The 16,903-nt window shown below is 39.8% G+C and overlaps 2 protein-coding genes across 2 annotated transcripts; one reads left to right on the top strand and one right to left on the bottom strand.

The window, feature by feature from the left end:
- The first annotated feature begins 3,444 nt into the window (after positions 1 to 3,444).
- On the top strand, positions 3,445 to 4,851 carry LOC140788442 (pentatricopeptide repeat-containing protein At5g66520-like). The gene has a single exon (XM_073137688.1). It carries the CDS (start codon positions 3,445 to 3,447, stop codon positions 4,849 to 4,851), a length of 1,407 nt encoding a protein of 468 aa, XP_072993789.1.
- Positions 4,852 to 14,123: 9,272 nt separating this feature from the next.
- On the bottom strand, positions 14,124 to 15,714 carry LOC140789348 (3-ketoacyl-CoA synthase 7-like). The gene has a single exon (XM_073139013.1). The coding sequence runs from the start codon at positions 15,692 to 15,694 to the stop codon at positions 14,219 to 14,221; it is 1,476 nt and encodes a 491-aa protein (XP_072995114.1). The 5' UTR covers positions 15,695 to 15,714; the 3' UTR covers positions 14,124 to 14,218.
- Positions 15,715 to 16,903: the final 1,189 nt, after the last annotated feature.

The following is a 16,903-nucleotide window of genomic DNA, read 5'->3' as shown; positions in this document are numbered from 1 at the left end:
TATAATTAAACACAATTTAGATTTAAAAAGATTATTGTTGTGAATCAGTCTAAGATGATTTATTTGATGGGGATGAATGGGGCGATTTGATGATCAATTTAATAGAGATGGTGAAATCTATAGGATGTGAGTGAAAGGGATAATAGGGATGATGATAGCATGAGGTAGATCTATAATTTAGAAAGGAATAAGGGGAGAAGATGGTCAGCCAAGATTGTTTATAGCCTAGCCACATCTCCACAAAGTCAAAAATGACTCGACCCATACTATAGAACCATGGAGTGCCAAGCATGACATTCACTTCTCAGGGAGCCAAGAGGTGAAGATCCATTATTGGCAAATATTCTTGGATCTTCAATGTGACCAAGATTGAGAGGACCCTAGACTATTTTGAATCCAGGTGGCTCAAGTGTGGTGGAGGTTTAGGCTTAGATGTAAGGGTCATTAGTCTGCTCGAGATCCTCCTTAGATTCCAATGATAGTGGAGGTGGGCAAAACGCTTCACAGATTAGAGCAACTGCAGTTGCTGGCCTACGGTCGACGCCCATTATTAGTGGGGCAGCAAGGGCTCCATTGATGGTGGTGTATGCCTCAATGATCCTCCATCGCGTAGCGAAGGTGGTGGTGGGGTTTGTTTGCGAAGGAGGATCTCCGATGTCTTGGGCTAAAGTTGAGTCGATGATGACTTGCATCTACCCTTTGATTGAGGCCTGTAGAGCCTATTGTGATGCTAGAATCGAGGCATGTGAATCCAAAAATGACACTTGCATCGATCTCATCATTTGGACCAAATCGATGGACTATCATGGCTACCGTTGATGAGTTGGGTTTGGTTCTCTCCCTTTGAAGACTATCATGGATGTTTCCTCAAGATGCCGTGCTGCCATGGATTTAGTGGTGACCATGGCGGTACGAGAATCTACCATTTTGATACTAGTTGTTGTGTACCAGGCTAAGGTGATTTATTTGATGTGATGAATAGGGCGATTTGGTGATCGAATTAAAAAAGATGGTGAAATCTATATGATGGGAGCGAAAAGGATAATGGAGATGATAATAATGCATGGTAAATATATGATTTAAAAAGAAAAAAGGGGAAAAGATAGTCAATCCTAAAGAAGAAAGGGGATCGACGAATGAAGAGGGAAGAGCTACCTGACGGTTAGGGTCTGAGGGAGAAGGGAGAAAATGGCCGGCTTACTGGACTAGAGGGATCGGTAGTTGAGAGGGAAGAGAATGACGTCGGCTTGACGGCATCGGCCTTGGATCGACGGAGAAGATTGAGAGAAATGAGGTAGGAGACAATAGAAATATCCATATTCTTTTCTAATTTTAAAATGGTCGCCTTCCACATATTTAGAGGCTAACCAAAATTTAAAAAATTCAAATTAACCCTAACACAATGACATCAACGCCAGGCATTCGAACATTATTTGTTGGGCTGTAGTCTCACGTTTGAACATCGGGCTGTGGTCGTTCGAACGCTAAAACCCGAGATCACTTATTCTTCAACGAGAATGTGGTGTTCGAATAACAGACTAAGATTATTCGAATGCCAAAACCCAAGAGCACTTATTCTTTGACGAGGCTGTGGCATTCGAATGACGTTTAGTGTCGTTCGAACACCATAGCCAAAAATTGCTACTACTAAATGAAAATCATGACGATAACCTAGTTTATCCTAGCAACAAAAAATATATATTCTTTTATGCACAATGAAAATTGTTGATAAGTATTTTACATTCTAAACTTTAAATAAAATATTTGAGTCATTTATATGTATTTACTTTAATAATAATTTATTAGAAATATCATATTAAAACTAACTACAATGTCAATTCTAAAATAGTCAAAATATTTTAATGGCCATTCTCATATTTTAAAAATGTTATGGCTATTATGATATTTTGAAAGGTTTTAGGAATAATTATATAAATAAACCCAAATAGATAAATAAATATATAAAAAATATTAAAATACAACAAGAATAAAAAATATTATGCAGTAAGCTTTATATATTATAAATATTTTTTATAATTAAAAAGGAAAGCCGCTAAATTAGCTAAAATTTAATTAGTCATCCTAAGATTCGAAGGTCCTAGATGACCATTCTGAAGAGTAGGGGTGTAAACAAGTCGAGCCTGAGCAAGCCAACTCCGGCTCCGGCTCGACTCGAAATTACTTTCGAGCCTTATAATTTTGCTTAGGCTCGGCTTAGCTCAACTCGACTCGAGCTCGAGCTAAGCCTAACCAAGCCTGAGCAAAGATCGAGCTTGATTAGAGAATGAGGAGGCGATGGTGGCGTGGACAGTGACATGGACAGTGGCAAGGACGGTGGCTTGTCGATGGAGGTTGATGGAGTGGAGGAAGAAGAGAAGGCCGACGCCGAGCCCAACGTCGATGAAGGAGATCGCCGAAAGAGACCAGAGGAGATGGTCAATGGAGGAGGAGGAGGAGGAGGCTGACGGAGAGGAGGTGGCGTCGTGGTGACGGCTTGCCGATGGAGACTAACGAAAAGGGAGGAGGTGGCGGTAGCTTGCCGATGGAGGCCAGATGGGTGAGGGTGGGGCGAGGGTGGGCCGGTCGGGTAGGGTGAGGGCTATGAGTGGTGGCCTGGTGGATGAGGGTGAGGGTGATGGGTGAGTGTGATGGCCTGATGGGTGAGGATGATGAGTCAGGCAATAATGCCTATTGAGCCAAGCCTGAGCAAACCGGCTCTAGCTCAGGCTTAGCTCGATATTAATTTCGAGCCAGTTTCAGCAGCTCGAGCTTTAGCTGAGTTGGGCCCGAGCCCAAGCCGCTCGTCAAGCTTGACAGCCCTAGTGAAGAGTAATCATCTTGCAAAAATATCAAAATCATTCTCATCATCCTCAAAAAACAAAAAAAAACTAACTATATAAGCTATTAAGTGTTAATTTCGACCAAACTTAATTAGTTAGTCTCATTTTTTAGTCTTGATTCTTTTAAAAGTAAACTTAATTAGATATAAAAATAAATAAAAAAATATTTGATTACGAAACCGGTTCAGAGAAACAAAAAAAGCCTTAAAAGGTTTATAGTTTTCCCTTTTTTTTTCTTTTATTAAAAGACATCCTACTTTGATAGGCAAATGCATGATTAGGCAAATTGGTAAGCCTTCTCGGCTCCACCTCCACCTCCACCTCTACCTGACTTTTTTGAAGTTCCCTCTGCGCCAAATATGAGATGCGCTCGCGGGTCCTCGCCCGCCTCATTGCCCGCTCCCAATCCCTTCATCACCTCCACCAAATCCACGCCCAAATCGTCACCTCCCCCGACCTCTCCCCTTCCACCTCCGCCTCCCTCCTCACACGCCTCCTCTTCTCCTGCTCTTCCTCCACCACCACCGCCTCTCCCTCCTCCCTCTCCTACGCCTCCGCCCTCTTCTACCACCTCCCCTCCCCTTCCCTCTCCGCCTATAACTCCATGATCCGAATCCATTCCTCTACCTCCTCTCCCCTCAACCCCCTCTTCTTCTATGCCCAGATGATCTCTCTCAGAATCCTCCCCGACCACCTCACCTTCCCTTTCCTCCTCAAGCACTGCTCTGTCCACTCCAACCTAACTACAGCCCGATGCCTCCATACCCATGTCTTTGAATTGGGTTTCGACGAGGATCTCTTCGTCCAAAATGCTTTGGTGTTTGTTTATGCTAACTGCGGACTTATTGATTGCGCGCGGTTGTTGTTCGATGAAATGCGTGTTAGAGATGTAGTTTCTTGGAACTCGATTTTGACTGGGAATTTGAGGTGTGGCAAGCTGGATGAAGCGATGAGTGTGTTTTCAGAGATGAAGGAGAGGAATGTTCGGACGTGGAATGCGATCATTACGGGGTTTGTTCGGGGCGGACGGGCGAGGGAGGCACTGTGTTTGTTTTATGAGATGCAGCTTGCGTCTGATGGGTGTGTTAAGCCGGATAAGGTGACTGTTGCGAGTGTGGTCGCAGCTTGTGCTTCCTTGGGGGCAATGGATCAGGGGAGATGGGTGCATGGTTACTTGAAGAGGCATATGCTGGAATTTGATGTGGTTATTGGGACTGCACTGATAGACATGTATGGGAAATGCGGGTGCGTGGAGAGAGCTGTTGAGGTCTTTGAGGAGTTGTCGGAGCGAGATGTTTTGGCATGGACCGCAATGATCTCCGTCTTTGCCACCCATGGTCTTGCAGAGGAGGCTTTTGGTCTTTTTGAGGAGATGGTTAGGCAAGGATTGAGGCCAAACCATGTCACTTTTGGTGCTCTTCTAAGTGCTTGTGCTCATGCTGGTCTCGTGGAAAAAGGTCGGTGGTGTCTTGATGTGATGAAACGGGTTTACTACATTGAGCCACAACAGCAGCATTTTGCTTGCATAGTTGATTTGCTAGGGCGAGCAGGGCTTTTTGAAGAGGCCGAACACCTCATCAACAGCATGCCTGTGGAGCCAGACTCATTTGTTTGGGGGGCATTACTTGGTGCTTGCAGAATGCACGGGAATGTTGAAATAGGAGAGCGAGTGGCCAGTTATCTGATTGGGTTGGATCCTCTCAATCATGTGTTATATGTAATTCTTTCAGATATATATGCAAGGGCTAATAGGTTTGCAGATGTGAAAAAAATTAGATCTTATATGAAGGACCATGGGATTAAGAAAACTACACCTGGTTGCAGTATGATTGAAATTGATGGAAAAATTCTTGAGTTTTCTGCAAAAGGGATGCCTGAGGATATGATTGACCAATTGGAATGGGTTTTAAACAGTATTGTTTGTGAATTGAAGTGCACTGAGAACCTATTTAATCACCGCAAGGATGTTATGGAGAATACATTAATTGGTGGACTTGCGGAGACATCTTAGTGCATTGGGTAATGCTGGAGTTACTTATCCTGGACTCAGTAAATCATGACATTGAATATGAGTCTTAGTTATCCAATAGGGAAGCATCTCTATTGATCTCAATCATAGACATAAAAGGTGTGAATTTTATACTTCAGGTTATACATGTGAGAGAGTTATCATCTAACATCAACTAGTCTGCAAATGTGTGATATACTAATTACTGAATAAGATAGATCTCTTCTGCTGCAAGGGGAAGATGATTAGATTCAGAAGGGGTTGATCCTTTTGAACTCTAATGTAAGCAATATGAAATGAGCACACCGTTAGATAAATTAGTTTACACATTTTTAATATTCTGGAAACGTTTAACTATTGAGTTACCTGAAGTTTTTTTTTATTTTATCTCTTTCAAGATTCCATATGAGTCCGTCAGTGCAATGGTTGATATTGGAAAGATCTTAAAGATCTATAGATCTACTAATGTGAAGTTGAGTGGTTTTCCTATTACTTGCAACTGGAGCTTAATTATATCCACTTATGGTGCCTCAAATATTAGAGACAATAAGTTTAAAGATTGCTTGATTTCTCGGTAACGAGTTTTAAGATTAAGCGATACAGATCTTTTTTGTAATGATGTCCTAATTGAACCAATGTTCTTGGTATTGATGCGAACCGGGTCGTATCATAAGGATATTGGACTCGATGGATTGAGTTTATTTATCATCTTTTTATTAATTTATATTTATTTTTTATGTAAGTCCTTAAGATAAATATAGTTAAGTCATGTAAGCTATTAAAACAAGTTCAATTAAGTCACATAAGTCACTAAGGCAAATTTAATTAAGTCATGTAAGTCTCTAAGGTAAGTCCTAGTTTGAGTAGTATAAGTCTTTAGGGCTAAGTCTGAATATAATTTATTGTACTCTCCTCTCTATATATAGAAGCTGAGTTTTTTTATTTATTCATCCAAGCATCCAATGAAGAATTATGAATTATATTTTAGTCTTAAACTATCTTAGAAATAAGAGTAAGATAATCTAGGAATATAAGTAAATTAATATAGCCATTAAATTTTTAGGAGTAGATCTAACTTAGAACCCTAATTTTACCTCCAATTCATAGCCGTTGTCACCTCTAGTAATCACCCTACCTTACGTGTTCACCACCCCTTTTGGTCGTTCGCCACTCTCCGACGACCGCTACAACGTCGGATCTTTACCGTTCTGTCCTATTTTTATCTTGTTCCACTCTTTTATTTATATATTTTTTTTTCGACCTCTAATTTAAATGAATAGTTATTAGAACCTTAATTCACGAGGCTACCACCACCTTAATTTTCATAACTTTTTTACGTTCAGATCATCCAAAATTCGGTTCGTAACAGATATTTGAATCGGAAACACTCGTATAACATTGGCATCTTTAACTATCGAATTAAATGATTTTGGATTTTTATTCTTCCAAGGCATACAGTATCAATACATATGCACATGGTAATAATGTATGTTCATTTTATAGCTGCCTTTGGAATAATCTTGGAGACAATAAGTTTAAAGATTGCCGGAATTCTTCATATAAGTGATTCAGATCTTTTTTGTAACGATATCCCAATTAAACCAATGTTTTTAGAATTTGAATCGGAACACTCATACAATATGAGCATCTTTAACTATCGCATTAAATGATTCAGATTTTTATTATTTATTATTCAAAGCACACAGTATCAATACATATGCACATGGTAATAATGAATGTTCATTTTGTAGCTGCCTTGAGAAATTATTCCTGCGATTAGTATACTGTAGTTCCTTATACATTCAACAATTTGGATCAAGTTAAAAATTATAAAGAATGTTGGAGGGAGGAAATACTCCTTGTTCTTGTTGGACTTACATGGAGCTTTGCTTGTTTTTAGCAGGACAGAGACTTGTGCCAGTAGCCTACAAAATGGTGATATAAGAGGTGATTACAACTAGGTGATATAAGATTTATCTAATAAATGGTTGTTGTTTCTAATTGCTTTATCAGCATGACTCTGCCAGATTCAGTATGGCTTATTCTTTTTGCAAGATTACATTTACGTATTCCTCTGCAGTAGCTTCTATGTATATTTTTGCATGATTCATTCTATACGTGGAATGAGTCTCTTCCAATGTGCAAGCATCTCATAAACAGTTAAAATCAATAGTTCTTTTCATATAGCTCACGTTTCCCTTTTTGATTCTGATGTAATTTCTATGTATTTCATTTCAGTTTGTTTGGATTTTCATGGCTAAGAGGTTTTCAACATTAATATACACAACAACTTCCGAAAGGTTAGGAAGCTGTCAAGAAATCTGCAAATTATTGGATTTCTCAGTTCGAAGTTCATAAGCATAGAGAGATTGTTCAAGTGGTAATTTGAACATGTAGGAACTCAAATAGCGATAGATTGTAGTGAGTCACTTCTCTTCTACCTTAGGTCATAATTATCGTCGAATTTCACTTATGTTGATTTTATTGCTATAAATTGTCACGACACTTGCTGTATCTTTTCACATTGTTACAGACTGTTCATTTAACTGATGGGATAGAAACAAGGATTGTCTTCAACTAAACTAGGGCAAGACAGAAGAGAAATCAACTGCCTCTCTCCTTTGGCTGGCCTTCTTCTAGTCGTAGAATGGAATTGAAAGAATTGAGTTATTTATTTTCGTAAAGCACGGCCCATTATGCTCGTTTCCGAGTTTTTATGGTTGTTTAGTTCCATATTAAATGTTTGATGTACAAGGGCTAGTATTAAGTATTTCTAAATGGAAGACAATAAAATTATTTGATATGCCTGATTTGATACATTCGACTCGTTAATAATATTGCTAAAATATTTTTGATATGCTTGACTTGTTACGCCTAATTTGAGTTCGATATTTCACGGGCTAGTTGGTAGTAGGATTGAAATATTCTAGCTCGGCTTAAATCCGACTTGGCTCAAGTGATCGGTGAGCAGGTTAACGAACAGTGGTCGAAGCTTAGTCAGCCCAAAAAGCCTAGCTCAAATTCAACCTGTCTCACCTAAAGATCATCTCTACAAGAAGCTCAAGACATTTTGATATACTTAAAAGTGTAAGCTTGACTTAAATAGATAGAGATTTAACTTTTAATATTTAAATGACAGATGAACATAGAAGAATTCAAACACAAAACCTCTGTTACCCATGCTAACTCACTAAGGGATAGAATATTATTTTTTTCTCTCTACTATTCAGTCTATGGTGCAACAGATCCTCGATTTGCTTGAGGAAAGAATTTGCTTCTCGTGCAATCAAGCGGCTGATTGGTTGATTTGATTAAGTCGGCAGGTTGCCCAGACTGTAATGTGGGGAGAGAATTCCCCCTTGCCAGAGGATTTAGATAGCTATCGCTAAATTGACCTTGTTTCCCTTGTAACTCTTAGCTGGTCTCTAGCTCCTTAATTCAACAAAAGAAAAAAAAATCCTGGCTGCTGCTCTCATTCATTTCTTCCTATTCAAGCCAGAAGATGAATCAATAAAGACTGACATACAGAACAATGTTCATCCTCCAGATATATTAGGGCCTTCCTCTACTTTGCCTTCTCTAGAAACAAATGTGATTGAGTTGCTAAGTTAAAAGAAACATTAATATGAGGGTAAACCGCTCGCCCCTTTTCCTCTCTTCCCTTATCTTTTCTTTCTTCTTCTCTTTCTTTCCCTTTTTTTTTCTTTTTCTTCTTTCTTCTCCTAGCTTGTAGCTTTTCCCCCTTTCCTTTTTCTTGCAGTGCTAGAGCACCGCTAGAACCACCGCCCCCCCCAGATCGAAGGGTCAGAACTCCCTTATCCTCTAGGTAAGTTTGATTTATAATTCGTTATTTAATTAGGAATTTCCTTTGGTTTTCCCCTCCTCTTGGTCTCACCGTGATCTGGCCGGTTGGCAGCCTCGTGCCTTATTGTGTCAGTCCGGTGAGCTTCCCCTCTTTGTGAGGATGCCCTCGGTGGTTTCTTTTAGCGCCCTCATGGTCGGAGCAGTCGGACGGCCCCTTGCCTGGCTGTCGGCCACCTTTGGTAGCTGGGCTTCCCCTCGGCTAGCTTCTTCTTATCGAGGGGAGCATGTTGGAAGGTTGGCTGGGTTGCCGGCGGCCGGGTTTGCCGACAGCTCTTCCCCTCCCCTATACCGATTGGGTTCTTGCCTGCTAGTGGGTGGTCCTCGTCTTCCCCACCAGTCGAGTAGGCACCGTGGGTGCCTTCCTTCGCCAATGGGGCATTGACTAGTCTGTCAGCCCCGGCTGCTGGTGACGGTGGCCACCGGCAATGACCCTTCCTTCCTTCCTCTTTTTGGTAAAGGTAAGATAGGAGGGAGGGAGGTGTCTTGGACTCGGGGCTGAGTGCAGCCAGCCTAGGTGCCATCTCAGGCTGGGTGCAGCCCAGCCCGTGTGTTGGGTCAGGCTAGATGCAGCTCAACCTAGGTTTGTTGGTAAGTTGGGTTATGGCCTAGTCCATGAGGCCTTTAGGCCTAGTTACCTTGAGGCTTTGGGCCCAATTTTTGTGGGTTTGTGCTTGGCCTTGAGCTGGCCAAGCCAATTAGTTGCATCATAATCATTTTAATTATGCTAGTCATCTTATTCTTTATTTTTGTCAACTTGAGACTTAATATTAATTATCGATAAAGAGTGGTTTGATTAATTTTATTAATTGCTTTTAATAGGATTTAGTTCTAGGTAGCGTTTAGCATGGTTGATTTTAACTTCGGTAAAATTGACTTTATGAGTCAGTGATTTGGTTGTATCTGTATTATTTGCTCTTACCGAAGAATTAATACAGATCATATTAGAGAAATTATACTAAGTAGATTATCTTATTTAACGAAGTAGATTAACTTAGTGTTGCCTATGTGATTTACCTAAATAATAATAATTAGTTGAACAAAATTTTGAGGTAAATTATTTTAAATTACTTTTAATAACATGTTAGGCACTAGTACAACTATGCTAACTCAACCTAATTAATAAATATAAGAATCCGTAGATGAACCTACCCAAGCCTATAGTGAATGTTAGTAGAGTTATTTAATTAATCAATGGGAGGTATTTGTGTTTATATTTTTTATTATTTTTCTTAGCAAGGTGGACTCTGTACCCTATGAGGATGATCCCGTGGCGTAGTGCCAGTTAGTATCAAGAAAGCAGCTCAGGCAAGTGAAACTTTTATAATCTAGGAGTAGTGTAGAGAATGAAATAACCTATCTTATAACATCATCACACTTATAGTATGTGTGTACATATATTTTCCTTACCGTTATTATTGCACGTCATGCATGGTAATTTTATTTTGCTATTCGGTAAGATTTCATATATTATTATTTCTAGTTATATTTATTGGGCATGAACATGTGTGTTGGCATGCAAAACATGATAACTATGTGTGTATTATATTTGTTGTGCTATATAATATCATGCCACTTATATATGTGCACAACCATAAAATGGGTGATTGTTGCGTCTCGACGGTACCCGACACCTCTCCGGCCAGGGTTAGGGGCAGGGGATACTATTATACTTATATATATTAGGTCCCCACACCGACGTCTTAATCTATTGATCATAGACAATCAGGTAGCTATTTCGTCGGGCGATGAGCGATTTACTATCGATTGACGAGAGTTATACTCTTTAGAGTATTTAAGATAGAGAGAGAGAATGGTAGGATAACGTAGACCTAGCGGTACTAGATGATGTAGGGTGAAGACATCCATGAGCGACGGCTTATGATTTTCGCATAGTGATGCTATGGTGTGGAGCCGAGGGCTCGAATGTTAGTATCGATGTGTGACACTAACGTATGTGATGGGCTTACGATTGAGATCCTTAGTCTACGATTGTGGACAATTGGTCATATTGTTCACCAGGTGATAGGCTAGTGATTCTATTGCTAGAGTCTACCCTCCCTTGGGGGATGTATGCAATCAAGTGTAAATGATGATGTGGCCTACATACCTATATCTCTATATGAGCCTATGTTATAGACTTGATAATTTGAGATGATGATTATTATATGGTGAAGTGTTGTCTTGGCCTATGGGCGGAGCTTAGTGTGAGCTTGAGCTTGAAGACTTGATAGTTGATAGTTCAGATGATGTATGGTAGATTATCGATTGCTAATGAATATGGACGGAGCTTAGTGTGAGCTTGAGCTTGAAGACTTGATAGTTGATAGTTCAGATGATGTATGGTAGATTATCGATTGCTAATGCATGTGCGCATCAGATGAGCATGACGAGTATGTGGTACTGATGCATTCTATTTGATCATGATGCACATATTCATATTTACTTATTGTTATATCTTTCATCGCACTACTTTTAGACTATAACAGTGGATATTTGCCGGGTTTTATGCTTACCACTGTTTGGTAGAATATTTTCAGATTAGTAGATGACCCTCGAGCCCATGGAGGATCTGGCGATCGAAGACCGGCCTTTAGTCTTCTAATTCTTATTTTTATTCTATTCATGTAAATTAAGTTAGATGGCTTGTAACTCTTGCATGAGTTTTGACTTATATTTTTATAGATATATATTTTGGGTTTGCTGTCGTCTTGGTGTTATAGATTTTTTTACTTATTTTATTTATAAAAATATAGATTTTCATTTATATATTGTGTTAAAATATTGATCAGTAAGTCACGTGGTAATTACTTGGGTTCTCCCTGCATAAGAAGCACATGTTTAATAGCAAATGTTTCGTTAACAGTATTCAATTACTATTTCAGTAGCCAATAGTCAAAGGTAGTCATCATTATTCATTACAATCAACCAACCATGACTAAAACGATTTAAGTACTTCTGCAAACTAAAAATAAACAATCAAGTGGTGATTTAGATATTTCTATGAATTGAAATTAGTGGATATCATGCGTCATGAGTGCTGGAAGGTTGACGGATATCAGGTCTAATAAAATCCAAATATATGAGGTGACATGCTATATATGCCTAGTAGGTCGATGTTTCAAAGTGCAACCATATAAGTACAATACTCCACCCCACCATATTAAATACAGCATAAACAAACTGCAGTGTTGGCGTCCTTTGTGTTGTTTAGAATAGGGATATTTAGACTAGCAGACCAGCTGAGTTCTACTAGCAATAAAGATTATGAGTTTAATTTTCTTCTACGTACGATAGGATTGATATGTGACGAATTTTTTTTATAAAAGCACTATAGACGTCTGATTTAAACTTATTCTGACTCTATGATTGACTAAGCAATCCAACTTTATATATTCAACAGGATTAGAATATTATTTAGTCTATAAATAGCCTAGATGCTAATGAGATCCCAGCCTAATTGAATCATCTTAAGGGGGAATATTAGGTTGGATGGATTGAACCGTCTATCTAGATTTACTTGTTTATTATTATTATTTTTTGTTGAGGAATTTCTAGTTTTAAGCTCAAGCATTTGAACGCGGGATGGGCCATTTGAATGCCCTCACTTGAATGGCTTCATAATGCTGTAGCCTAAGAGCACCTATTTATAGTGCTTCATCAACTTGTTTAAATATTTGATGAGTCGTTTGAATGCCTGACACAATCTTAGTCTGAACAAAGTTATTTTGTATGTTATATTTAGTTTAGTATTAGCCTCTACTTATGTAGAGAGCAACCTAATCTAGGAAATCATTGATAAATATTGCATTTGTCTCTTCTTCCACCTCTCATCTCTTTCGATCTCCTTCCTCTCGTTCTCTAAAGCTAAGGTTATCATCCTTTTCCTTCCTTCGACTATTATATCGACCTTGTCTATTAAGTTTGGCTGCATCTTCTCTCTCCTCTTGCTCATCGAATCTGTTACGAATCTGCTTTATTCGATCCATAATGATTCTGGACTAGATTAAGGATGTCACTTTCGAAAGAAGCTGAATAATCTAACTATTGGATCTTCCTGAATTTTGAATATGTTGTTGCTATTAAAAAGAGCTTTCAAATGAATCCAAGATTGCAGGGTTTGAATGACTAAATCTTAAGATATGGGTCGAACAGTGGCCGAAAGTCAGATAAATCCTAGCTTGTTAGCCCTTCAATGGTTAGATTGGTGCTAGGTTAATTCCTTGATGTGAAATGGGAGAAGTTGTTATAGAAAGAGGGATTAAGAGTTAAAGAAAGCCAACAAAAGACTTGGGCGGTGGAAGGAAGGAGGTAGGAGAGGGCGTCAATGGCTAAATCAAGCAGAGAAGGAGATAAAGGCACAATGCCATTTTCAATTATCCAATTTAACTCCAATTAGGGTTTCCTTCACATATGTGTTTGAACGCGCCCGATTGTGTTCGAACACAGAATTATAATTCTCTATCGTCACAAACATATGTAGGCGTTCTTCGAACAATTGTGCTCAAATAGCCCGAGTCCGTTCGAACGCACAATTTGCATTCTCTATTTTTGTGAATATGTGCAGGCGTTCGCATGGCCCATTTGAACGCGGTCCCTGCGTTCAAATGTGCCTCGACAAAAATCCATTTATTTCTTAAAAAAAAACAATTAGATAAATAGGTTATCTCAATGAACCCAATGTCGCGAGTGGAGTCAATATGGATTGAGTCGTATCAGAATCTATCATCAAACCACCCATCACCTTCATCCTAATCACACCCACGGATCGAACATAATATCAAAGGCTCATGATCTATTAAAAAATAATTAAATAAAGCAATTTATATTCAACATTCTATATTTTCACATAATTATGATTTATACCTTATATTTTAATATTTATAAATCATACCTTGCATTTTCACAAATTATTTGTAGAAATCTCCTAGTTTAGATTAACGCTAACACTATTAGAGCGGATGGCATAAAAATATTAATAAATATTAATTCCATCAAGATCAATATGTTTGTCCATTAAAAATACTTACTTCTTCTAGAGGATGATAATTTTTTCTTTCTTTGGCCTAAATAACAAAGCAAGAGGGAGAAAAATATTGTCGTGGAAAGCGGCCGGCGAGGAACTACAGCAAGGGATCCACTATGAACGCGTTCTACAAATCGAAATGGGAATTTTTAGGTGAGAAGATAGGAGGTAATTAAGAATGGGTAAGAACATTTTGGTATGTCTTTAGTAACTTAATTTAAGAGTCTGGTTATGTGTAGTTCACTAAGATATATTATAGAAAACAGTGCGATTTATAAATAAATAAAAAATAGGATAGTAAATGCAAATTCAATGAGTAGTCCTACGTGGCAGAGAAAATTATTATAATAGAAAGAAAGGTGATAATAATCAGCAAGGGTAAAAATTGTAATCCAAAATTAGGCATTAGCTATTAATTATGCCAATAGTCTATATTACAAATCTGCCACACAGTCCCATAGCTACAAATCCTGATGCTCTTTATCAATCATCAATGGGATACCTATGGATGCAATCCATCCATGGCCCTTTCTTCTTCGTCTTCTTCTCCTTCCTCCCTTCTTCCTCCCCGTCTATCTCACCCACAGACTCCCATATCAACGTGTTACACTTGGGCCCACTCCCCATCCCCAGCTGCCAAACCCTATCCCCCTTCCTCACCCTCCCCTTCGCCTCCAAGTAACCCAACTGGTACCACATCGACGCCGACGACTGGTTCCCGAACCGGTGGAACGTCATCAGCGCCGCCTCCATCTCCTTCTCCCCCAACCCTAACCCTTTTCCTATTTTCTTTATTATCGGCTTCCCCGACGACGGTAGGCAGTAGTGCTTTATCACGGCGGAGAAGTCCGGCACGAACTCTATCCTCTTTGCCTTCTTTGTTACATGCAAGAGTACGTAACGTAGCTTCTCGCGCCACGGGAGTATCGACGGGCCGAGGGCGACGACGTGCAAGCGGATCGACTCGGCGGCGACTCGCAGGAGGTCGCGCTCGATGGAGAACCCCGTGATGCCTTCGTCGTCCTCCTCCCTCGACGCCGACTTGTACGCACGGTCGTCATAGGCGAACTGGGTCCTCATTAGCTTCACTAATTTATACTTAGGGTTGGGGTTTCCCTTCTTGGGTCTGTTGGTAAGTAGCACCGCGGAGCAACCCATGCGAAAGAAGCAGTTGAGCACCAGCTTTCTTGGATCCTTCCCGTTGTACCACCCGGTGGATACGATCTCGGTGCTTATGACGACGGCGTAGGAGGATTTGCCGAGCTTTAGTAGGCTCCTCGCCACGTCGACGCCTACGACCCCAGCCGCGCAGCCCATGCCGGAGAGGTTGAAGCTCTTGACGTCGCTTCGCATGGCGTAGCGGTTGACCACGATGGAGGAGAGGGAAGGAGAAGGGCAGAAGCCACTGCAGTTGACTACGAGGATATCAATATCCAAAGGCGAGACGTTGGTCTTGGCAAAGAGGTCGTCCAAAGTCGGGAAGAAGAGCATGTGGGCTTCTTGGACGGAGTCATGAAAGGTAGCCGACGGAGGGATGTAGTGGAGAGAAGGGGGGAAGTAGGTCTCGTTGCCCATCCCGGAGGAGGTGATGACTTTCTTCATAAAGGCGACGCTATCGGAGTCGAAGCAGTTGATGAGGGAGAGGTGCTCCAATAAGCCCGGGATGGGGACTCGAAGCCTAGGTTGGGGTTTGAGGCAGGAGAAGTCTAAGAGGTGGGTTTGGGTAGTTTTTGGAGTAAGGAAGTGGTGGAGGAGGAGGGATAGGAGGAGAGGGAGGAGGTGATAGGTGGGGTTGAGCTTGTTGATAAAGATATAGGTTTCAATGGAGAGAGAGAGGAAGAGGGAGAGGAGGGAGAGGAGATGGAGGAGAGAGGAGAGGAGATGGTCTCGGTGAGCGTTTTCCATTTGAGATCGAATAGGAGGAGGTGGAGGTGGAGGAGGAGGATTGGGTTGATACATGCAGATGAAGTTTGTGGATGGATGCTTGTTTGTTTATAATGGGAAGGAGAAGAGGTAGTTGTCTCTTATTAAGTCTTAACTATCCCAATGCAGGGCCCCACTGCGACTCTTCGTATTTCAGATAGAGAAAAATGCTGAGTTGATGAAAACTTCTATCCATTCTTTATCTTTTATTGGGACAAATTAACTATAAAGTTTAGGAAGTTACTTTTCCATTATTAGCTTGGCCAAAACTTGCAGTGCTGTTTTCCAATTAAATCCTCGTTTTGTTTAAAATTGTGTCTTACGAATGCTAAGTGATGTAGCTCTGCCTTTAAAATCATACAAAATACCCCACTTTGGGTTGTTGTGTTGGAAAATAGATTTTTTTATTATAAAAAAGTCTCAACGACTTTCATATAATAGCTTCACATTTCCCACATTATTTCCTTCTGGAAAGTAATTTATTTGAAATATAATGCATCTCATTATTTATTGCAGTTCTATGTGACGATATATCCAGTGGGGTTATTAGATTTCCAATGGTGAAAGTTACAGTCAATGGCATAACAGAAGCCGTTCTTAGTTGACTCTTGGGAGCCGTTGATCATTGCATCCAACGGCATCGGCTCATGCGTGGCTTGCTCAAGATGAGCCCAGCCGATTCATCGGCTTGAGCCGGTGTCTGCATGGCTCATAACGGCTAGCAATTCCCGGACGGCATCTGCGTTATAGATGAGGTAGTTGGATTTTGACGAATTGATGGAGGTAGTTGGGTGCGGACGGCTGCGCGTCTTTCTGAGTGTGACTACCAGCATTAAAAAATAATAATAATAATAATCAATCTAAAACTATGACTTTTAAATAAAATCATTTATTATAGACAATTTATGATTTGAAATCCACCTTATTATTTTTTTCCTAGAAAAAAAATCAATCATTTTTTGATAAAAAGTATTCATTTAACACCTTATAATAAGTTACAGTTATATAAAATCCACTATAAATATTATAGTGGTATTTTTACGACTGCCACTGAAAAAAACTTATAATGATGAATTCTATAAAATGCCACTATATTTCTCGTCCTCTGTCACTCACAGTATTCTTCTTAGAGTGATATGATATTAGTTTATAGTGCAATTGAAGTCACCTAACAAACACTCGTTATATATATATATATATATATATATATATATATATAGACACGTGTGGAGTTAATTGGATCCA

This window comes from Typha latifolia, chromosome 5, assembly GCF_019914945.1.
Source record: "Typha latifolia isolate L0001 chromosome 5, TyphaL0001v2, whole genome shotgun sequence".
NCBI lineage: Eukaryota > Viridiplantae > Streptophyta > Magnoliopsida > Poales > Typhaceae > Typha > Typha latifolia.
The sequence above is the reverse complement of the archived record's forward strand: the minus strand, read 5'-3'. Positions and strand labels throughout refer to the sequence as shown.

Excerpts from the sequence above, each read along its gene's own strand:
- LOC140789348 (XM_073139013.1), bottom strand. The coding sequence starts at position 15,694 with ATGTATCAACCCAATCCTCCTCCTCCACCTCCACCTCCTCCTATTCGA.
- LOC140788442 (XM_073137688.1), top strand. The coding sequence starts at position 3,445 with ATGATCCGAATCCATTCCTCTACCTCCTCTCCCCTCAACCCCCTCTTC.